Source organism: Ixodes scapularis, unplaced genomic scaffold (assembly GCF_016920785.2).
Source record: "Ixodes scapularis isolate PalLabHiFi unplaced genomic scaffold, ASM1692078v2 PGA_scaffold2__306_contigs__length_199485367, whole genome shotgun sequence".
Taxonomy (NCBI): domain Eukaryota; kingdom Metazoa; phylum Arthropoda; class Arachnida; order Ixodida; family Ixodidae; genus Ixodes; species Ixodes scapularis.
The window spans coordinates 151,608,261-151,633,366 of NW_024609857.1; the positions used below are offsets into that span (position 1 = coordinate 151,608,261).

A 25,106-nucleotide genomic window follows, 5' to 3' on the forward strand; every position below is an offset into this window, starting at 1 on the left:
GCGGGATGATGCGACGCGATTTTTGCTCACGTGCGTTTCAGGCTTTAGGCGCGAAGAGCATGAGCCAAAATACACAGTTTCACGCGTTCCTTGACAAAAAAAAAAAAAAGAAAGAAACGGAAGGAAAACAAATTCTTTGGGAGGCTAGATATTCTGACGTCACCACCGATGATGATGATGATGATGATGATGCGGCTTTTCCCTTTATACCGGGCGAGCTCGAAGAGTCTTCGTGCCCTAGCCCCCCCCCCCCCCCCCCAAAAAAAAAAAAAAAAAAAAAAAAAACTATGAGCTATCTGTTCTAAATTTTCTTCCACCAGTGTTCCAGACGCGCTTTCGTCCTTCGCACGCACTGCATGGTAGAAATGTCATGCCTGTCTTGTGGAGGGTCGTCTGCTTCGCCCGTGTAGGGGTTGTCTGAGTCAGCCGTCGTTTTAAAGCCCAGTGCATATGCTAGCATCGCCTCTGAGTGAAGCCTGCGATCTACCAGTGGGGTTGGCAGCAGGCACTCACAGTAGAGCACTAGGTGTTCAACTGTCTCAGGTTCTTCTCTGCACACGCGGCACATCGTGGAAACCACCTTGGGGTCAAACCGCTCCCGGTATACCAAAGTTTGTAAAGCGCCCGCTCGCGCCTCGAACAGAAGGTGGCATGCCCAAGCTGTTGTCATAGAGCAGGGTTTCAGCCGCGATCAGCTGCTTGTTTTTACTGTACACCAGCAGCGTTGGCTTCGCTTGAGCGACTTCAAACCACTGGAAGACCTCCCTCTCAAGTACTCTGCTTCTCACTTTCAATCAATCAATCAATCGTTTTATTTATGGCCTTTAAGCCAACGGAGACCCTAGACAAAAAGCTGTCAGTGGCAGCTTGACGAGGTCTGGAGCCCGTCTAAAATTTGTCAGCAGGACATCCATTCAGAACACAAAAGGATATTACATGCAAAGATACGTTGAGTAATCACTTCATGCATTCAACTTCTAACAGCATTATACAAAAAGAAAAAAAAATTATTCGCAGAACTTGTGACAGATTGAGAACATATACAGCTACATATAGAAGAAAATTACGCAAAACAACACAAGGCGCACAAACGCATAACTTCTAACAGCACTGTACAAAATGCAAAATTTATACAAAGGTATGGGTATGCTCAAGGAATTTCACGGAACAATTCACAAGAAATGCATAAGTAATGATTTCCTTCCCATTTGATATATATCAGTATTATTATTAAGAAGATGATTAAGTAATAAAGGTAGACGATATGTAATTGACTGGTAAGTATAGTTAGTACGAGCTCGTGGTACTATCCATTTTTCAAAAAGACGGGTGTTGAAGCTACGAGGATGTTCGGAGAGCTCTGACATCTTGCATAAAAGCGAAGCATGCTCAGGAGATGAAAAACGAAAGCTGTGCAGTAATCTATAGTCATACATCTTATCAAGATTAATTATTTTATATTTGGCAAACAAAGGTTTGGTGTGAGCGAGATAGTGCTCATTGGCAATATAACGATCGAAGCATCTTTTTTGAAGTAAAGTAAGTTTTTCTATGTTTGTTTGTGTAGTTGTCCCCCAAACAAGATGGCAATAATTAATGCAAGACTGAAATAGTGAATAGTAGATTTGTGATTTCACGTTAACTGGGAAAATATTGCGGCAGTGTGACATAACTCAAACCACCCTAGACAGCTTCGTAACAAGATAATTGACATGATCATTCCACAAAAGGTGTTCGGAAAAAATTATTCCAAGCGTTTTATGTTGTTTCACTAACTCGATTGGTACGCTGCCTATTGTAATATTATGATTAATTGGCACAGCCCTGCTCTTTGGTCGAAAAACTATAGCTTTCGTTTTCTGAATGTTAATTTTAAGGCCATTGTTGTTGGACCATATAAGGAACTGGCTAAGAACAACATTTGCGTCTACGATTAATTTTTCAACACTCGTTTCGGCAAGAAATAGGCTGGTATCATCAGCGTATATTGTGTATTTTATTTGTTTGTTTATATTTACAATATCATTAATATACACATTAAATAACATTGGCCCAAGTATACTACCCTGGGGAACCCCACATCGTATGTTAAGAAAAGGCGATGTATGACCATCGATCACAACACATCGCTTACGGTGCTCCAAATAGGAATGTAAAAGGGACAGAGTTACACCACGTATTTTATAACAGTATAGTTTATCAAGTAGTATTTTATGGTTTATGAAATCAAAAGCCTTACTAAATTCTATAAATATACCAAGGGTAAACAGGCGATTTTCTATATTTTTCAAAATAATTTCTTTTTGTTGAAGTAATGCAGACTCAGTTGACTTTCCTTTGCGAAAACCATTTTGAAAATCCGAAATCACAGAATGTTTAGCAAAGAAAGAATCGAGGCGTTTTAAAATAATTGTTTCAAGCCCTTTGGAAAATATAGGAAGTATAGAGATAGGCCTATAGTTTGTCGGTAGATTTTTATCTCCTCCTTTAAATATGACTGATACTTTAGCTAATTTCATTCTACTAGGAAACGTCCCCTAGCTGTGACAAGGCAAGGTTCAAAATATGCACCAGAGGCGATGATATCTATAACAAATTTTACGGGTCTAGCTTGTAAATCATCTGTGTCGCAACTTCTACTATTGCTAAGACCCGTAAATATAGAACATATTTCGTGTTCATCAGTCGGTTCTAAAAAAATTGTTTCGTGTACTATATCTTCTATAAAACTGAAGGCAATAGCATTACTTGGCGGTGGGCTTAAGTTTACGAATACTTTATTGAAGTGTTCTGCTAGTGATGCCCCAGAAACGTTTTCCCCATCAACAGAAAGTTCACCAATAGCTTTACGCGGTCTACTACGGTATAACACCTCATTTATGGATTTTATCGACTCATTTATCGACTCCAACCTCTCGCCCGTCACTACCTCTAAGGGTTCTGCAAAGAAGCCGTACTTTTTTTGGAGTTGATAAAGGCGCTTCTGCCACCTTGTTCTTGTCCCAGTCATGTGAGTGTGTACAAAAAGTTTTTTGGCCCATCGGTTTCGATCCATGTGGCGAAGTCGTGTATCATAACTTATCTTGCTGGTGGCTTCCCTGGCTTCGAAGCTAGACCATCCTAGGTCTCCCTGGACCCTAAGGTTAGAGACGCGTACCCTAGCGGTGGCGGCATGAACTTGGCACTTTCGCTGGTCTTACCGGCGTTGAATCTAACCAATTTCAAACGTTAAAAGGTTTTTTTTTTTTTTTGTTTTTTTCAGCGTTACATACAATGAAAAAAGCTCAGGGACGGAGCCACAATTAGAGCGAGGCCAAGTCAGGTAAGCTTGTACTACCCAAAATGAGGGCGTCACAGTTTGTTCAACGCTTTAGCGCAGGAGGCATATCACAGGTGAATAACAATGGAAGCGCGCTTTTTTTCTGAGTCGTGACTGATTCTCGCAGTTACCGTTCAGACTGCTTTCCGCGAGGCATATAATGCGAGACACTCTGGTTCTTACGATTTTGTCATCGCTGTCGCTGCCGTTACTGAGAACGTAACTCATGCAAATGTCTGAACCACTCAAAAGAAGTATTGGAGGTCTAAAAACTCAATGCGCATGCCTCCTCAAAACAAATATATCTATAGGCCTGAGTTCAAAGACATATCTTATGGTGCGCAGAAATCCTGCAATTAAAGGGAAGCTGAAGCGGTTCTGTATTTGAGTAAAACCACTTAAATCGTCTTCGTTTGGTCTCCAGGATCAAGAATATTGATATTATTTTTCAATTTGAAACCCGGAGCCTGCAGAAAATAATTTTCAAAGTACCGCTGAAGCCCCTCCTTCCCGGAGCGTTACGTCATACAACGAGTTTCTGGAACCTCCGCTCTAGCGCATCTTCAGGGCATATTAAAGTTGTGCACGCGCACTGTTGCTATTTTTAAAAGGGTCACAAAGAGACGTCACGACTGGTGTCAGTGCGGGGAATATACCTGGCAAGCTTGCAATTGCACCCGCTGCCCACACGAGCGACACACCAAAGGTCCTTTTATGACGTCACGACTGGTCGGAGGTTTTTCGTGTTTTCTCGCGTTTAGTTACGCGTTCGGAGAAAACGAAAGTGATATTCAGATTCACGGGATAAAAATTCTATGAAATTAACACTAACTCATTTTTTTTTCAAGAACCTCTTTAGCTTTCCTTTAAGACATTTCTTACTGGAAGCCAAGGTCCCCATTTTATAACTTATTGGTACCTAATGCAAAGTTCAATATGCCTGTGTCAAGATGACATTTCGTCTGTTTTACCCAAGTCCGACCTTGCAGTTCTGACATATAAGTAGAACCCTGCATATTCGCGGATAACCCGGGATCGTTCGCCGATACCCACAGCCAACTGGCGGATGCGTGACAGTGCGCTCTCTCTCATTGTAAGACATTTTAAAAGGCTTTAGGGCAAACGGTCCTAAGGAGCAGCGAGTGTGTGCACCAGCCGTAACATTGCATCATATGAATCACGGGAGGAATTTTTCAAGAAAGCAAAAACGGTGCTGCCTTTGAAGTGAGTCCTACAGAGTACACTTGTCTAAATCTCACAGTGGGATCGAAGTTAAAAATTGTTAGCTGACTAATTTTCTGTCGACATTCTGCACTGCACAGTGCGCTGTAATATGAAAGACCCACTTGGAGCGCTCGGCCAAGCGCTCCGAGTGGGTCTTTCGTATTGCAGCGCACTGTACATGCACAGAACACGAGTCCGTGTTACGAAACCTAAACTGACAAGGAGCTGGGGAAAGCCTTGTGCTCGCCGGACCGATCGACGCGTGCATTTCATCGCGTGACTCCGCTCCCTGCCCGCGATTTTGCGCGAAGAACGTGATCACGTGATGCAGGGCGCACAGTTGACTGGTCCAACCGGAACGTAGCTCCCACCGCCCTTTCAGAGTATCTGTTAGAAGGCTGAACCAGTACCCGCACAAATGCTGCTTTACAATAAGCGTAGCCATGAACTGAGAATCCAGCTTTTCGGATTGCTGTTAATAGTAATTTGATAATACGGCTTGTATCCCCCCCCCCCCCCCCGGAAAGTTCACGCGATAAACACAAACAATATAATTGATGTCATGCAAATTAAACAAAAAGTCATAGGTCACGAACTGCGTGGCATTCATATATAAATATATATATATATATAATGGGTCATCGACATCTTTTCGTATATACTCTAAAGCAACCGTAGACGCGTAAATTTGTTTTTATATCTTTCAGAATTTTTTAATTCCGTTTCCCATCTGTCGGAAGGTTATGGATACTGTAAAAGCCGCAAAGGAAAAATAGAAGACAATCTTTCAAACCCAACTCTGGCTACACACAAAGCACATCTTTGTTTTGCAGCACACAGCCATAGAGAAGCAGTGAGCGAACGAGGCAGAGAAAGAGGGACGACGGTAAGTCAGTCCGAGGGTCGAAATCAGCTAAACTTCGATACGTGACTGCAGCCCTGAAACCTAGCATTACAGTCTAGCAGCGTAGGGCAAGCAAGACGGCAACAACGACGACCACGAGGAAGCTGCGGCGGAGGCAGGGCCGAACTCCTAGAAATAAATCCTTGCAGTTGGTGGCTTTCCTTCCCGGAATCGCGTCTCGCCGTCGTCCGGGTTGGAGAGATAAAACGGCTAACTACACCAGTTAAATAAACCCCCGTCGACGGTGCAGTGCTCTGAAGGAACCAGTTTCTTGAAAACCCCCTTCTGGCTGTCTGTCTTCTTTTATTGGTACGCGAGTAAGGCGAATTTATGCGGCTCTGATACCGCCCTTTGTGGTGCATCGGCTCTTCGGTGCCGCGTCGATCTCTACTATACGGTCTATGGGCGTTCCGTGCAGGCTGGCGGTCCGCGCCAAATGAAGCCGTGTCGCGGTGTGGTTAAGTTAGGGCTTCGTCGGAAAACAAGTGCGTCGCTGTCTTTCCTCGACTCTCCGAGTGTCCTTCACGGGAAAGTTGAATGCGTATGGCGGTAATATAGTAGGTAGTCTATTTTACGTACGATTTTTTTTTTGTTTCTTCAGCTCATACATACTTTGGGATATGATGTGACGATCTCAGATAGGAAGATAGTGACTGCCTTTTTTTTTTTTTCTTCTAAGTCTTTAGGTAATGTAGGAACTCCTGCGTAAAATTTTATAACCAAGTGCCCTAAATGTTACAAATGGCGTAGGCTAGTTCACGGGTTTCTTTTATTAACTGTGTAACTTTACTGTGCTCTCGACTGGATATGTGGCCTTTACGTTTCATGTCGAGAAAAACTAAAATACGTTCTCAGGTTTGTTATCAACGAGGCCAGTTTGAACAAATATAAACACGTGTACGAAAGCAGCTTGAACATATACGCCGCAGTGGCGCGACTGTCCAAACTTCGCTTCCATGACCCACGTATTTATATTTGTTCAGGCCGGCCGCGCTGTTGATCAGAAACCAATGAGCTCAGTTCGAATCCCTTCTTCAGGTCAGTCTCTCACGCCACCAGCACGCGATCACGCTTATCACTTTTGACACTACGGATGAGAATAATATACAACTTCAGTCCTTCGGAAACGTTATCTTTTGTTTCCGAGAAGACTGCTTAGGCCGCAATGAAGCCTACTACAGGTTTCAATAATAAAGCGGAAACATGTAAACCGGTGGGCAACATTTTGGTAACCGGACAAAAGCTCACCGGACAGAACCTCCCCGGACAAAAGCCCACCGGACAAAAGCTCACCCGTTTTTTCGCAGACGCGGACAAAAGCTCACCTCTTCTTTTTTTTCGCTACCCGGGCGAAACAAGGGGTTGGATAACGTGCGGACGCGATCGTCATTGCACCATTTTTAGGAGAAGTGGTACCCCATCCCATGCAAAGGGGTCGACATATAAGCCCTAACAGGCAGAGAAGCAACTTTTGGGACCAAAATTAGGATAACCAAAACTGAGTGGAGCTAAGATCAAGCTTGCTTGACTCAACTTTCAACGTATGTCGGAGTACCCTCGTGTATCGCCCAAGCAACTTCGTGAACCGGAGTTTTTGAACCCGAAGAGGTGCACCGAGATCTACCAAGACTGCTGGAGTTAGTAGGAAAATGCATTCGCTTCTAACCAATCGATAAATAAACTTGTTTCTACTATAATCAACAAACCATGCGCCTGTCAGATTAAATTTATCGTTGCATTTTAGTGTCGCAGGCAAGCAGCTAAGTTGTCCGCAGTCATCTTAAAGACCAACATTAAATTTTCTTCTGGTGAGCTTTTGTCCGGGTCTGTGAAAAAATGGGTGAGCTTTTGTCCGGTGAGCTTTTGTTCGGTGAGCTTCTGTCCGGTGAGCTTTTGCCCGGTGAGCTTTTGTCCGGGATTCAACATTTTGTGGCAGTTTCAAGGACAGGATTGAGCTTGCACAATTTTATTCGGCATTCATGCACGTTCACCTTCGACTGTATAGCCACTAAAAGGTTTTCTTAGTACAGTACATAACTACAGTCAGAGTAAAAAGATGTCGTAATTTGTTTGAACGAACAATTTATTAAATCAGACTTATTTTATTTAAACCAGAGTTTTCAGGCTTGATTGAAATTTGCCTAATTTAAATCAGATTTCTTTCATTTTAGTCAGATTAAATTGATTTAAATCAGTGTAGCTAAAATAATATGTTTATTTACAACTAATGTATTTTCTAACATAGCAGATTGATTGATCAATGATTTAAACCAGATTTATTAGACTTAATTCAGATTTGTATGATGTAAATCAGATTTCTTAGTTTGAGTGAGATTAAATTGATTTAAGTCAATGTAGCTAAGGTAATATATATATTTCTTTACAACTAGATGACTTTTTTTAACGTAGCAGATTGATCGATCAATTCGTTGAATCCCTGATAGCAATACGGAAGAAAGAAATACTGTAAATATAAAGTACAGTTTAACAAATTTGTATTGCTGTAATCTCTGTCATACTTGAACTCATATATTTTGCGTTCTGACTCGACTTCAACAGGACATTACTTTTCCTGTTTTTCTTTCTTTTGTGTTTAGATTTTGTGGCAATATAGGACGTTACGTAGCCGGTCAATGAAATGGCAGGTAGAAATAAAGCTCATCTCTCCTATTTGCTCAGAGGAGTACTTCTTTTAGCTCGTGTATAACCATATGTAAATCTTTCTTGGTGATCCTTTGATGCTTGATTATTTAAATGCAATGCAAATGAACACAGAAAGCATCAAATGATAGACGATAAATAAATAATATCTTCGTGAATATTTTTTGCGGGAAATCTTTGATATAAATCACCAGATTAAGAGTGGTCTCATCTAAGTCACGATTTAAATCATATAAATTTTTTCCCCCAACATGAGACAGTGAAATTAACATGTTTGTTAAGCTCTTGAATATTCTTTTTTTTTTTTTTTTTCTACTGCTGCACGAGATGTTTCGACGGTATTCTCTAATTCTTCCAAGCTCTCGAGACAGCGCTTTCTTTAACCACGAGGCGTATGAACAAATTTACTCAATCCGTAACCTAAACTGACGTATATCACGAAGAGGACGGCGCCGAGTGCCGAAATCTACGAAGCTTTCCGGGGGGCAGACGGGACCGTATGCCGCCCGCGCGCCACAATTAAAACGAGCATCGGCCACACAGACGTATATAGAAAAGGTGTACGCAGGCACCTCCGCGTGCGCCCCGTCGGAGCCCACCTACACACGGACAGCCCTCCCCGACGAACCCCCGTCGGCCCCTCTCCCTCCCGATCTCCCCGGGGTGTCGTACACACCGTGGCTGCCCCGAATCAATGTACATCCAGCAGGTCTGCCCCCTCCTCCTGTTGGCGACCACTTGGGTCCCCGTGATGGACGCACCGAGATCACGAAACTCGGCCATAAAGCGAAATGAGCGGCGCTTCTTTTCTTCTGCATTCTTCCGAGCGCTTGTTTGCCGTGCGGCATCGTCCACTCTGTGTGTACACACTCACGAGAGGCACAAACGCGCGTCATTGTGACCGGGGCCTGATGGCTTTCCTCCAGCCGCTGTGCGCCGCTCATGAAAGCAATCCGCTAAGAGGGAGCGCTCTCCTAAGTCTACAGACCGGCGTCGAGTCGCTCTATAGCTGCCTTTAATAGAATCGACGGGCCAGCGGGGAGGGTTCCTGCGGTTCGGTCGGACGGTTGACGTATGTGCAGCAGCGCTGCACGCGAGACGGTGGGGATGTTGCCGCTGATTGTCCGACGGTCACGGCACTCAAGCCCCCTTCGAGCCCCGTAGTACCTTATTTGAGGGATGCAGAAAGCGGAAGCGCGACCTTCACCTGACTTTAGAAAAACCAGATTGTTGCGAAGAGCGTTCATTGGAGGGGTTTACAATGCTAACGCTGCGGTCACAATGCGAATACAGCGTGCAAAAGACAGGCTGCAGACAGACACTGTTTGAAGCGTGTTTCTGCCTTGTATGACGGTCGCATTGGTCGCACAGGGGTGTTTTAGCGAACCGTTTTTGCACATCCGATACGGTATGATGGTCCCTCTGGTACGAACTGCACACGTGCTGCCGTAGAAGACTCAGGCATGCACAGTTCGTACCGGAGCGCCCATCGTATCGTATCGGACGTGCAAAAACGGTTCGCTAAAACAAGAGAGTTTTAGGGAACTGTTTTCGCACACCCGATACGGTATGACAGGCCCTCCCGTTAGAAGCATGCGTGCTTGGCATGCACGGACGCTGAAAGCCTGGATTTCGCTCGTTTTGCTCTCCGGTCAAACACTGAACCAAATGAAATGACTGCTATCGCATGGGTGGCACGAATAATGACCAAAGCCCAAACATTACGTCCAAGTGAAGCCACGCACTCTACTAATACAGATATCTAAAGACGCGACCAGCTGATCTTTAGCAAGCGGCCCGCGGGTTAGCTGAGAGTCAAGCAACTAGGCTTTTCCATCGTAAAGTACTCCCAAATGTAAAAATACTGACCGGAGTTGCCCTTTAAAATTAATGTCTAAGTATAACGAGAGCAACAAACAGAAATAACCGGCACCGACAGCATCAAGTACGTGCAGCACGCTCACCAAGGTATCTTTGGCGGTTTGCAATCACCCGTGTTAACATCACGAGCATCGAGTAAGTACAAGCCTGTCAAATGTATACGTTCGCGTACACGCACAACTGCTTAAGGCGACTCGGTGTCGGTTGTTTATGTCTGTCGCTTCATTGAGAATCGGGTAACATTTCAGCTGCCGACACGCTTCTCTGGAGCTTGAAATTCTCTCTAAAACTAAAGTGCACTCATCAAGTGGAAACAAGACCACGGTCTGCTTTCTCGTAACATTTTCACATACACACAAAATTTGGGTCAATAAACGTAGTCAGGGGCCGCGAATCGAGCCAGCCCATAATCTAAATGGAGACTGACACGTCCAAATAGAGTCGCTCTTTAAGCGAACGCTCGACAGAAGGTGTCTCCAAGGTATCGAGCCATCAGCGCAAAACAAGAGCGTGCACTCGACGTGATAAGGACCCCCGCGAGACAAATGGTCGGCGGTCGTTGCTCGGGGCCATAAGTCACCCAGCGAGCGGTCCCAGTCCGGAGGACATATTGGTTATTCGAGATGGGCCACCGATACCGGCAGCGGCTCGGCGCCTCGGCGCGTCCGCGAACGCACGAGCGAGACGTGATCGGCCTGCCGATGCGGCGGCCGCCCCAGTGACAAATGGATTCGCTCACTGGGTCGATCGTCGCGTCGGAATGTCAAGAGCGACGAACCGCGACGAATGACCACGCGCTCCGCGACATGCCAGCTCGAAAAAACGGGGCTGGACGAGACCCGTATCGGAATGCCGCGTGATTTGATAGATTTCCAGGGTGCCGTGTTGTGACTCTATCCTGTCTGCCGCAAACTGAGCGGGCCCTTTGATACCCAAAGAATAAGGTGTCTTTCTTTCGTGCGAGGTGCTAAATCAGAATATCATTATTAAAGGAACACTAACACCTTACCAAAATAATTTTTTTTGTTAGACGATTTGTTATGGTGTCTGAACACTACCCAATCAATATTTTGCTACCGCGTCACGTACATTTTCAAAAAGGTCAAAATACGCAACTGCCCGAAACTGAAACCGAAACTGGACTGGGGAGGAAGAGGAAACACAGAGAAGGAGAAAGTTGCCGGAAATCAGATGGCTGTGCAACCCCCCCCCCCCCTCTTTTTTTCAGTCAACGTATTTGCAGTTGTTTAGAAGCCACGGAAAATCGGTGTCATACTTTTTGTCTATATTTAGTATACGAGTGTGCGCCTTCGATGACCCACGAGTTTCATTATGGTTAGTGCCTGTGTACAAACCATAGAAAACGGCACATGACCACGGAGAAGAGAGGGAGCGCGGCTCAAACCGGCCGGTTCCCAGTCGGCGGTTTTTAGGTGAAAAAAACAAACATACGAATTTTGAGCCGTATATTGTGTACTGGGTAGTTGGGCTCTCATATGTCACGTACAAAGAGAAACCTTAAACACCATAAGTACCCTGTCAGAGTCCCTTTAATACATATTTTAAATAATTTTTCGCTAAAAAAGGTGTTTTAAATAGAAGAATCAGTTTCTGTGGGGGTGCCTTATGATTACACCAATAAAAGTATGAATAAAAAGTTAAAAAAAAAAATATTTCTATCGAAGTGCACACTATTCCGGAGTCCGACCTTATGGGACAGCTTGATCTCTCTTTCACTACCACGGCAGCTGAAGTTTTGGCTACCTGGCTATCCATCGGACAGAAATTTCTTTCTCCGCCATCGTGACCATTGCGATCTTTTCGGATTCGAGAGGAGCCATTCGAAAGCTTACCGATCGATAGAAAGTGCTTCACCATCCGTTAGCAAGCGTGATCCTAGAACCGGCGCGCAGGACACGCAGCAGTGTAAACACATTCATTTTTTTATGTCGGCATTTAATTCAGACAGCAGCCGTAGCCTGCCCAATTTGGCACTTCTCTATGATCGTCCGTGAAAATATAGCATAACTCGGTTAACTCCTTCATCTAAAGAAACGTCAGAGAGCACCGCTATGACCCGGAGACGGCGACGGGGACCCCTCTGCATTTAATACCTAGAAGAAAATAGTATAAGAAAACTCCGCACCAAAGATATGAGTGCAATGCAGAAATAAGAACGAAAGGTTTCATCTTCTGGAATACCATCCTTCTCAAATATGCGACGCCTGTAATGTAGCGAATGCCTAGCATTTTACGGACACCCATCGCTTGCAGAATATCGTCGGTTATTAATCGAAACTGCTTAAAAGAAACGTAGTATCCACTCCAAACACCGGAGCTTTCATGTTTCCAACGGGACCACCTAATATGTGCTACGGATGGCGCTCAATTTTTTTATTCAAGTACCACACCTCCTGAACCCTCTTTAGTCCTCTTCCCCGCAGGAAAATACCACTCTCCCCTTTAATGGAGAACAAATTAATCCTCCCGAACCCCGGTTTTTCATTTCATATATATATATATATATATATATATATATATATATAGCGAATGCAGAATGCTACGGAACGGATCATTGAATAACCCAGAAGTCAGGCGGGTTGTTCTTGCCTTTCCCTCCGACTATGCGTAAAGGTTTTCTTTTGTTACAAGGTCATCAATTATTTCGAACTTAGAAAAACAGGCGCATTAAACATAGACTAAAACAAAGAACAGTGTAAAACTTTGCAACCATAGACAACCATCAGCCTGTCAACCGTTGCGTCGGCTGATACGCAAGATCAATTTAGAAGACAAGACCGAACAGCGCAAACGAAATGGTATTTAAAATTTGTGGTCGTCCAGAGCTTTATTCAAAACATTGGCGATAAAAAATATCACGAGACAGGTCGTTCCAGTCAGGTGCAGTACGCAGAAAAAAGGAATGCATGAGAGTGTTAGTTCTATAGCGAACATTGGCATTATAAAATACTCACGATGATGTCTACTTTCCCTGAAAGACGATGGGATCAAATATAAACTTGAATGGATACACAACTTGTTATATTGAAGTAGAGACAAAATAAAGTTATCTATCAATCTTTTTACGCTGTTCGAGGGATTTAATTTTGTTTGTTGTCACGAATAAAGACGGGAAGTCAGGTCTTTTTCAGATTCCATAAATAAAACAAACTGCCGTGCTAGTTGTATGTATAGGCTAATGGGCTTACGCCTTTACTTTTTCGCGTAAGGACATTATTCCTAAGAATATGGCGAACGGAAAATTGAAACACTGGCGTGCAAATCACGAGAGGGATTGGTTACGACAATGTCCAGGGAGATCCTCGTGACTGAGAGGACAAAGAAGCCGTCTCGGTCAGTTCGAAAGAGCCCAGCTCAACTTGTACGCGCGGACAAGCTCAACGTACGCGGTAGATGCTGTTGCCATTACATGGTGCAGAGTGAACGAAAGACCGCGAGCACTATTGCCACGTCAAGCTCAAAGCGCACACGGCGTTTAAAATCATACCGTCATCTTAGCTCATGTCACTCTGAAGTCATATCACAACGCCAAGTCCTCGGTAAGTACATCACCAAATATATATATATATATATAGTCGGCGCCCTCGACACGACGAACAACCGTCGCTTGTTGTTTATTTTATTTTTATTTAGAGCAAACAGCAGCATTAACAAAGTTCACTTCAAGCAGAACAACAACCGAAATCAAGAAGTCTTGATTTCTAGTTTTCTGTTCCCATGATATTGTAACGAATGACAATTGATGAGGCGACGGAAACTGAAGTAATTTAAACGTTTAATGGGGCGAACAATTATGCCCAAAATAAAATGAATTGCTGTATAGCTATACCGTATACACGAGTCAAACCGGACTTCACTCGCAGTGCCCGCTTAGACTCTTTAACTTCAAAAATCTCACTCTATCTATTCTAAAAATCCAAACGCGTCAGCTCTTCCGCAAAGTCTTTGCGAGAACCAATCTCTGCAATCTATGCAGGAAACTCGGCCGATAGCAAAACTAAAAATATCCTTGGATCAAAAATAAAAATAAAAAATGATCCTCCTAGACATTGCGAACGACATAAACAAATGTACAGTCTCGCCGAATCTTTCACTATAATTTTGTAGCGTAATTTTGCCGAGACAGAGAAGTGTTTTGCGAGGGAACATGAACCATTCTAGTACTGCGCAGTAGACGATAAAATAAGTGACAAGCTCCATTGACGTGGGTTGTACGGAGGGAGCCGCTCGAGGAGGGCGAGAACAAAACGACATGCGCGAAAGGGAGCAAGGAAAAAAAAATCGGCGACTATAACCGTACGAGGGAGTGTAATAACAACGTCGGAAAGCTGCCCTGGCCCCGGTATACCCTGGGCATACGAACGACGACTCCAGCCTCGCGAACAGTCCGGGCAAACAGCCAGAGAATCTCCGGCCATTCTGTCGCAGAGGCGGATCCAACTTCGCTGACAGAAAACGCACCGGAAATTTATCCGCGCACGTGAGGTGTCCATTAGGAGTCCAAACCAAGAGCCCCAAGTAAAGAACAGAAGCCAAAACGACACCCAACGCGCAAAAGTCCTCGTCAAAAGTGAAGCTGACAAAAACTAAAGTTGCGCCGGGAGGGGAAAAAAGTTGGATGTATAGAGAAGGGCAGAGGAGTCGACGCGTACAGAATCAAGTAAAAATGGACAGGGAAAGTAAGAACTCATTGTTTCGAAACAATAGGCACGCGGACACCTCCTCTCTCTCGACGCCATTATCGGATGACGTCACCATTCCTTCCGACCAATCGGAAGCTTCGGGGGTAAAAGGGGAGGAGGAAAGGAGGAAGGGGGTCGCACTTGGCTGCACCGATCCGTCTGCCCCGTAGCGCTGCCGCAACGGGCAAGTTGTCGCCGTCCTAAATAGCGCACACCAGCAAAGTACAAAGAAGCACCAATGGGAGCCGAGCAGGGGTACTCGCTCTCCACCAATGGGAACACAGCTGCAGACTGTTGTCCCCGTCGCCGCCAACTGTTCGACTTGTTTTGTGAAAAAGCAAAAGCGAGACAAACGCAGAAAACCGAAGAAACAAAAATATATGCGAGGGGGGGGGGGGGGTATAATGATATCGGATGGGTGTTATAGGGAGGCGGTGGCGGGGGGGGGGGGGGGGGGGGGGTACCAGTAACACATGCGTATACTGGGCTAAGTAGGAACCAGACCTGTGCCGTCGTAGGTGTTCTTAATACGCGCCACGAATGGAACAGGCTATCCAATTACATCCCGTCTCCGGGCGGTGTGAGCCGAGATAATGGTGGGCAGCGAATCGCTTCCTTCCGTTGCAGCTTCTTTGTTTTCTTGACATACGCGAGAATTTAGATATAGAGCACTCTGAGTTCTTTCGGGGTACTTTTTTTTTCCGTTGCGTCGGCGGCGTCGGGTGTTTACTCCACGTATTCGGGTGGACGGGAGCGGGTGTAGCGGGTTGTGCGAGGTAATTACGAACTCGTTAATCTCAATCGGTTACGGCAACGAGGCGAAGCGAAACATTTTTTTTTTTGCCGTCCGCGAGGCCTCACACTGTAGAAGCCGCCCGCACAGCAGCGTGGGAAATTATATATACATACGGTTTTTCGAAGCCCAGGCGAGGTGGCGGTGGAATGCTTTCAAACTGCGTAGGTTAGTGGCTGCTAGTTGCCATGGAAACATCGACACCATTGTGTACACTCTTTAGGGGGCGCCTACTTTCCGGGTATTTCACCTGCGTGGCTGTTTTTGGAAATCTGATACACACAGATATCTTACAGAGCGATTAAGAGGTTCAAATACTGACGTACGTTTTGATTAGTTTTGTTAAATTGTGTATAAGTGTATAATGGTTTGAGAAATGTTTCAAAGCAGTCTCAAGATGAATGCCGTCGTTAATAAAGTCACCATCTCAACAAGCAATTTTCGTTTGAATCCTCGAAGTTTGTGTTGCGTGCTAGTGCCGAATCTTACTATATTCATCCGTAGCGAGCGTACCGTAAGTTACTATAGAAAGAAGAGCAACTGATAGCTGGTAATATGCTGACATTAGGGCTGTGCAATTAACCAATGGACGTTCCGATTAGTTCATTAATAAATTACTCGCTGAGCGCTTTCTCAGCCAATTAATCGGTGAAAGAGGATCTCTTCTATGGTGTTTTCACGGACATCATATTCCTCGCTGTCAAGCTCGACATCAATCATTTATTAAATTTTGCTGTTTTTGGAGTCGTGAAGCTCTGCGCACATAAATATGCACCAACATATGACAACCCTTTGTGTGGGGCAATCAAGGATGCCGCGAACCTGTCAAAATCTGAGTTCGACCAGGTTCGATTTTTTTTTAAGCTTTCAACTTGAAGTTCGACTAAAGTTCGACAGAAGTTCGATTATCCTCAAAATACGGTCAAGTTAAATACTAGCTGGCACCGAACCTCGTAAGATATTTCCAAAGGTTCGAAGGCTCGCCGACCAAAGGTTCGAAGGCTCGCCGAACTAATGTTCAAATAAGTTTGCGGTATTTCCAGAGGCTATCTCTCTCTCTTTCTCTCCACCCTCCTAACTGGTATTGCAAAAACCAGCCCGCAAGACCTTCGAAATATATTCACTCTTCCAAAGTATTCTTTCTTATTGGCATTGTGTTCTCTTTTCTATGTTACTACTGCAGCGCGCTACTTCGTTTTAAAGTCGACTACCTCATAATGTATCAAATAAATGTTTCTAGGTAAACAACAGATTTATAACACTTTTCAATTTCTATAGCATTTAGAAGCTGGCAATCTGACCTCAGTAGAAAGGACTACAGGTTTATTTCAGTCCTTTAATCTACTTCTGCCGTGAACTCCTAACTTTTAAATGCATGCCAGATACGGCAATATGTCAAACGAAACTGCCTCATTAAAAGGTACTCTTCGTGCTCCGTTTTAATTCTAAACGGCTCCTATCAATTGCAGTGTTCTTGAAATGTACACAACTATATTTACAATTTCCCAATACTTTAATAATTTAACCGGCCTCTATTGTAAACCAGTTGGCTGATGCATACATTGAGTTAAGTTCACCGAATACTCAGTTAAAAATTCTTAATCGGTGCACCGTCCTTCCGATGATGCTGGCTTCCTGTAACGCGGGAAAGCAAAGCAGGAGACATTAAAACGAGGGACATCGAAAACTCCCCCCCCCCTCCCTCTGATATGTTTCCTTTAATCGTAATCTATATTTCACGTGTTTAATTATGAAGGTATTGCACTTTAGTGGCTAAGGTTTAAAGAATCTAGTTAAAATATTTTGTAATATGTAACCTTCTTGTTCAAATGCAATTACTGCCCATAGAATCGCGGTATGGGTGACTTGCCTTTCTGCGGCGCCGCGGCTCTCCTGAGCTAAATAAATATCAATATCATTCAAATCAATACTAGAAGTCCCTTCTACAGATTTCTTTAAAATATTTTGGGATAAATATTTTACTAATTAACAACTTGTTTGAAAATAAAAATGATTTTTTTTAAAACTTGACTTTATATAAATATCAGAAATATTCACCACTCGCCTGAATTAGAAAAAAAAAAAAAGATAAATAACCAATCTAAAAAAATAGTACTGAAAACGTAACGCAAGTCACACTTTACCCTTTATGGAGGTGCGTTTGTGAATTATTCATGCCACGCAACTGTTTAAAAACTGGTGAACAAATCATAACATCGAAAATTCGCGTACTAAAAATAATAAACCTCTCCTACATCTACCAAAACCCACCGTACCACGAACCGCTCTTTGGTCCTTGGTGCAATGCATCCGGAATTTTTGCAATAACCATATATGACAGTTAGAAACATATATGTAAGTAATTGCCGGAAAGCCCTTCGCACTGTGAAGCATTGCGCTCCCGTGAATGTTCACTGAAGTACACCCATGAGCGATATGAAGGTTAACAGCCCTCTTCTTGTTTTTGACGCTCCTGCATGTTTTAGAGCAAGCTCTGTTCCAGAAGAGAGCTAGAACGCAAAGTTTAGACCCCCAAGCCACGTACCATTTGAGTCGTTGAGAGTTAATATAGCTTTAGGGAGCTGTAAAACAGGCAAGGAACCAGGTAAAGGTGTTCACCTTCATATTGCCGGCGGGTGTATAATGAAACGGAAACGAATGGGAATTAAACAATGTGGAGTTGTTTAGACTGGGCTCAGATGACGCTCGGGTTACTTGTACCCTATTTGTTTGTTTTATACGATAGTATTGAAACAACAAAGAGCCAAGCGATCCCGAAATGTTCAAAATTTAGCTGACGCCTAAAAGTTTTTTTTTTTTTTTTTTTGCATCCAGACCACTGCTTTGAGTTTACTCGCGAGTTAGTGAAAAAGGGAATAGTTAATGCTTACGATATGAAAACAAACTTTGCTAACAGACCCTCAATGCCTCTAAAAACAATATTAACTGGAACGAGATAACCAGCAGGCAATTCCAAGTTGAGGTAAATGCAGCGCACAAAGATGCGAACACGGAGAGAACACATGACGGGTGCAGGAACACCCTCCGTTTTCGTTTCTCTGCGCTCATCTATATAGGCAGGAGCCAACTTGCCGGCCTCGCCACTTTAAAGCAATTTCTTGTTTTGTTGCCGCTGGACTAGGGTCGTTTTCCCGCGTCTTTTGTAGGCAAAGCCGGCAGAAAGGGCACAACTTAGAAATACCTCTTTACGATTATATTTTTGGTTAATTATGTTTTTTTCTTCGTTTACTGTTCAAATAAATATTTCACACGCCCATATAAGTTATTTCGAGATTACTTGTCACTTCACTCTGTTCTGGTTTCGAGACATGAGGAAATGAAAAAAAAAAAAAATCAATGAAAGTATGAATAAATGAGTGAGTGAATAAATGATTGAGTTAATTAATAAAATATATTAGTTAATATTAAATATATTTAAATTATTATTATATCAAGAAATGAAGAAGTATTAATATTAGTCGTTCCCGGATTCACCTCGACTAAACAAAAGTACCGTTCGAAGTAATCGCCAAGCGACCTCACCTAAACTAATCGCCGTTTACATTAATTAGCAGCAGTGGTAGTAAACCTACTCTTCATCCAAACAAAGTGCGCGGTCCTGCGGGGCTGCAGAGTTTAAGTAGTTCAGAAACGTCTACACCAGTCGAAGACAATTGGGACTCTTTCGTTGCGTGACCGAAAGCCAACTCTCACGCGACATCGAGCACCGCTTCGTCGAGAAAGTTTTAGTTTTTTATATTTTCATTCGTTGCACAGACGAGCAAAAGGTCCAATTCTGAGAAGAGAGATTCGGCTAATAGCGGTCTTCCTCCGTTTCTTTCCCCGCGCACGCCATAGGATGTCCGGAGGCCAAAGGAAGCGGCAGGCGCTGCCCAACGCCCATAATTGCGGTTGAGGCATAGAGCCTCGCACGTTGCTGCAGCGGTGGCATGGAAGGCACGGCCATAGATGTCGAGTCGGTCACCGCTTGAATGGCGCTGCGGTCGCTAATTGTTCCGTATCATATCGTTTGAACGTTGGAATGCTGTTCTGTCCGTGTCCAGTACGTAACGTGCCATTTCGGTTGGGCTACTACGAAGAGGGGTGAACAATAAAAATAACCATGATTGAAATCATGATAAATCGGACCAGTTTTGCTGTCATGATTTTAGTCAAACTTTTTTTCGTAAAAATAATTTCGAGAATAGTTACCATTCGTCTATAGTTTGATATGTGCATTTGTTTCGTACTTAAATCGACTAATCCTCGAGCAAGGAAGATTGATACCAGACTGAACATGAGCAAAAAAAGGATTGTTCTTTTTAGAAACCGGCTCATTGAGCTTGCTGTCTGCTTTTCACTTCGTTCGTAAACACAAATAACGTTATTTTGCGAGCAGATAAGGACCGGAAAGAAAGAACCAATTACTAGAAACGTAACGTCCGAATGCAAGAAAATCAGAACGCGAAAAAAAAAACAAAAAAACACCAGATAAAGCTTTTTAGTTAACAAGAAAAATCAAGTTGTTTTTGTTCTAGTATGTCTGAGGTTACTCCAACAAAAACTTCCTAACTAAATTTTAAATTTAGAGTGATTATTTCTTCCGCATTGTTATCAGTGATCGGATAGATTGATCCATCCACGTGTCACGTTTAAAAATACATGTAGTGATAAAGAGCAACCATTTTTTTAGCTACAGCGCTTTAAATCAAGTGAACCTCAGTAGTGCGAATACAGCGCGAGAGCACTGAGATATGGATGATAGGTGGTGTTAGTGGCACCGCATTACAAGCCAAGGCGAGACCTCTAACGCATTGCCAATTTGGTGGCGTGTAGAAACGCACTCCTTGCGATCTCGAAGTAGCGGCTAACGTGCTTACGTCACTATTTTGTTTTTAAACTACGCCGAGATGTGTGTTACCACACTTTGTTGCCACATGCATAAAACAATATGACATCTCATTTTTCTGTGTGTGTGCTCCTATAGACGCCAAGTCATGAGAATTTCAGCACCCTTCTGCTCACCTTTACATTTATCACGCATATGTTCCAAGCCGTGCACAACGAGAAACGAAAGATAAATATCACACTTATGCATACGCATATCTCTAATGTAATAGAGCGTTTTGAAAAGTCCATCGAGCAATATTGGCGGTCACCATTGCTTGCTCACGAAGCGTGACATTCGACCCGAGTCCTCTCCGAACGCTGACGTCACACTCGTGTCCAATACGAGCTGAGCCGAGTGCGCGCCGAAGGCTAACAAAGCCCTCGTGTCCAATACTCGCTCAGAGTACGTGAGGAAGCACTGGCCGACAGGCGTTGGCGCGGGCTTTTGAAAATGGTGTATTAATCTAGCACTTCTCTTTCACAAGTATCAGCTAGAATAACAAAGCAACGAGCCTTACTTTTTTTAGAGCGGAGCTCTTAGGCGCCCGTTTCCGGCTTGAGCGGCGTCGCCGTCGCTTTGCCGTCGCCGTCGGCGTAACCGCGCGTTACATGCAACGGCGTAACCGCACGTTGCATTATGGATAGTTTCCCATAATGACGTCACGAGGCTAACCCTCGTGAGGCTTACGAGGGTTACTCTCACGAGGGTTACGAAGGTTACCCTCACGAGGGTTGCGAGGGTTAGTTACCCTCAAAAGGGTTACCCTCACGAGGGTCACGAGGGTCACGAGGGTTACTCTGACGAGGATCACCAGGGTTACCCACACGAGGGTCACGAGGGTTATGAGAGTTACCCTCACGTAACCCCCTGATGTCACGTGACCCCCCCCCCCCCCCCGACGTCACATAACCTCAGGGAGTCACCTCAGTACCCTTTCCTCCTCCTCCTCAAGAGCTGCGCTCTAATCCGGCATTACAGGGAGTTGTAAACGGCTTTCAGTTTTTTTTATAAGTAACGGTAAGGGAACCGAGTTCTTCTTACCTTGAGGCAGCACAGGGCGAAAAAGCGTTTCTTTTATTCGCATGTAACGAGTATCGTATTTTGTCGACCTTTTTTTTCGGTAACGATTGCAACACTGCTGGTGGGAAGCTGTAAATGAACAAAAGGCACGTGTCCACAGGTTTCACGCGATGGCATTTCGAAATAATAAAACTAACAGAACGTAAGAACGAAAGGGCGCAAGGGAGCTGGTGCATACTGAACATTTTGAAGCAATCAGAGACTGAGGAATACGAAAGGTGACACAAAGAGAATAGAATGAAAACGTTCTCATTGTCTTCTCTTGGTGTCACCTTTCGTATTCTCCTCAGAGTCGTATAGAGGGTGTTTCACGAGAGGTAGACAAATTCGATATTGCGAAAACCGCAGGTCTTAACAAAAAAAAAGGCTTGTGTCGTTTTGGTCCTGGGCCAGGGGCCTATTTAGGAAAATTACTAAAGTCCGGGATAATCAAGTTGTTAATTATTTTTGCGTAATTAGTTTCAATTAGAAAATTTGTCAGCATCATAAAAGAAACACCAAATCAACAAATCGCAAAACGATAGAAGGAACGCGAAGCATTTTACGTCGTTTTGCATGAGAAACCGCACAAATTTGACGGGTTGTAAAGTTTCGGTTTGCTATCGGAGCGTCTCGGCCCGGCGGCACCGCGCCCCGTTGAGAAATAGTGCAACCAGCATCTGCTGCGTCGCGCGATGACAGCGCAGCAGAGGTTGGTTGCACTATTTCTCCACGGGGCGCGGTGCCGCCGGGGCCGAAATCCGTCTGATACCAAACCGAAACTTAAAAACCAGACGGATTTGTGGGGTTTTTCAGGAAGCCGTAAAATGCTTCGCGTGTCTTCTATAGTTGTGCAATTTGTTGATTTAGTGTTTTTTTGTGATGCTGAGAAATTTTCTAATTGAAATTATGCACTTGAACACAATATTAAAAAGTTAATTACGGAAAAAATATTTAACAACTTGATTATCCCGGAATTTAATAATTTTCCTAAATAGGCCCCTGGCCTAGGACCAAAACGACACAAGTCTTTTTTTGTTGCAACACGTAGTTTTTGCAATATCGAATTTGTTCACCTTTCGTGAAACACCCTGTATACAGAGAGTTTGGCCATTCATTGGGAAGTCTAGGAGGAAAATTAGAAGACGCCATTGGCCGAAAACTGGCTGGGCGTGTTCCAGGTCGTCTTCAGAAATTCGAATGTGGCCAACCAGAAGCCGGAAGTAATACCCTGGCGGTGGTCGCGAGAAACAAAATTAATAAGTCCGTCGGAGCAACTCTTGGTGACTGAAATTATGGTGCACGTGATGTTTCAATTATGGTCCTCCAAAATCATGGTGGAAAAGCGCGACTAGCGGAGCGATCGACATAATCCGTACGCCAGGCGCCAGGGGCCGGGAATCTGCCGTCTGAGTGGTCACACTTTGTTCGAGCAAAACAGAGTTCGAGCGGCCCATTTGTTTCTTACATCTTTCTGCATGATCATGCTCGAAACATCACGTGCACCCTATTTTCAACCATGAAGGGTTACTACGTTTAACCCTTATGCTCTTATTAAAACTGTGTTTCGCTACCACCGCTGGGGGATTCTTTTTGGCGTCTGATTGGCCAGGAGGGCATGCCAAGCCCTCTATCTGCGTCTGGTGCGCGCCCTGGCTATGCCCGCTGCTCCCATAGACAAAATTCTCCTATACACGGCTCTGGTATTCCTCAGTCTCGGGTATGCTTCAAAATGTTCGAATTAATATAGGTTTACTTTTTTATATAATTATACTAATAGGCTTCCGATATCAGTTTACACATTCACTTGTTTCTAGAGTGTACATTTAGAAAAATAAACAAGAAATCCGGATATCTTTCAGCCTGGGATGGGCGAAATACTTAAAAAGTGCATGGAAATACAAATGCAAAATTCTTCGACAAAAATATATCTTGTTACAAATCCAATTACACTTTTAAAAGTATGTAAATACCAGATACAAATAGAACGATAGTATTTTATCGTCTTAGAATACTTTCACATATATATTTTCTTCCTATAGTCTGTCGTCTTAGAATTAAATGCAACCACGAGTAAAAATAGAAACCGCGCCCAAATAAAGAGTGGAGTCTATATATGGATGACTTCATCACAAGGCGTTCAAAAGAACTATAGGTCCATGTCGAAGTTCTGTAAAAAAATATATATGCTGGATAAAAATATGAGACTAAAGCAGAATTGCAAATTAGGACTATTGAAAAAAATGATGTCTTGAGTTTTTGGCTTAGAAACGGCGGAGGGAGATTTTTGCAGCTTTTACGAGTGACACATTTTGGAATCTCGCAACGTTGAGGTTCTTTTTCTTAAACATTAATTATAACTTTGTATTACTGATTCAATACTTCGCGTAGAAGGGCTAAAGTTCCCTAGAAGTGTTTTTTTATTTTATATTATCAAATAAATATTGTTGAATATTGTCCTTTGGACAATAATGGGCCCAGTTTGAATCGGCTAGCTTTCGATGCACAATTTTTTTAAGGAATGAGAGACATATATAAATAAATCTTGTATCGCCTACTTAAAATTATAATATTGTTAATTTAGACATGTTTATATAAAAAAAGATAACTGTAAACCTGAAAAGGAAATGTAAAAGTACTAAATTCAACGTCATTTAAATAAATAATATATATATATATATATATATATATATATATATATATATATATATATATATATATATATATATATATATATATATGCAAAAAAAGCTTTCTGTTTCGTCTTATATATGGAATAAAAAGTATTTTACATATCTTGTGTCGTCGTATTAAGCAGTGCGTTTGAAATAAAAAGAAGACATATTTGTAGCTACCTTCTACGTCGCATAGCTGTGTCATTTCTTTTTTTTTTTAATTAAGTATAATTTATTTTTGTAACATGATTCAACCTTTTATTTGTTTCGAGTCCACACACAGTTCGGTAAAACCTTTACACTAATAGTATTTACTTACTTACTTAGCAGTAAACTAAATTAATAAAAACTGTCCTAAATATGTCCAAGCGTTGTCATATGAGATTAAGAAACATATATACGACGCTTGAAAAGTTTTCAGTGAGATAACAAAGCATTTGCGGGGGAAAACATTTCAAAGCGACGGCCTGACGAGCACGCCAAAATACAGAACAAGCTTGCGTGACTTTTTTTTCTTCAAACAATTAATTTTACACGATAGCTACGGTCGTTGAAACCTCCCAATCTACTAAATGGCACTTCTATTTTCGCGTAACCAAACGTACGTTTGAAACCTCGCAGAATGATAGGGGATAACATCCCTCGATCGCATGGCGCCGCTTCGGCTCTTGCTTTCCCGTGTCTGCAATTCGCACGTCTTCCCTAATTTCCCATTTTTCATATTTAATTTTTCCTGTTGAGATGTAAGTACCTTCAAGGTTTTCATAAGCTGCATTGGCTTTTTTTCGTCGACGAAAAGTGGGAACTAAAGGGCAATCCACGAGCCGAGAGGGACACAGACAGGCCGCCACCCTCTTTGACTATAAGAGTGTCGCATGCCCTTTTTAGATGGCTGTCGGTATTGATTACTTAGAGCAGGCAGGGTCACTATGAAGATTATAAACAACTACTATATCATAAACGATACACGTGATAGAGAACAAGAAGTCATAGACA

General features: G+C 43.2%; 1 protein-coding gene across 1 annotated transcript; it reads right to left on the reverse strand.

Annotated features, from left to right (window-relative positions):
* Window positions 1-1,172: 1,172 nt before the first annotated feature.
* Window positions 1,173-1,670, reverse strand: LOC121836421. Its single transcript, XM_042291310.1, has one exon. The coding sequence runs from the start codon at window positions 1,668-1,670 to the stop codon at window positions 1,173-1,175; it is 498 nt and encodes a 165-aa protein (XP_042147244.1).
* Window positions 1,671-25,106: the final 23,436 nt, after the last annotated feature.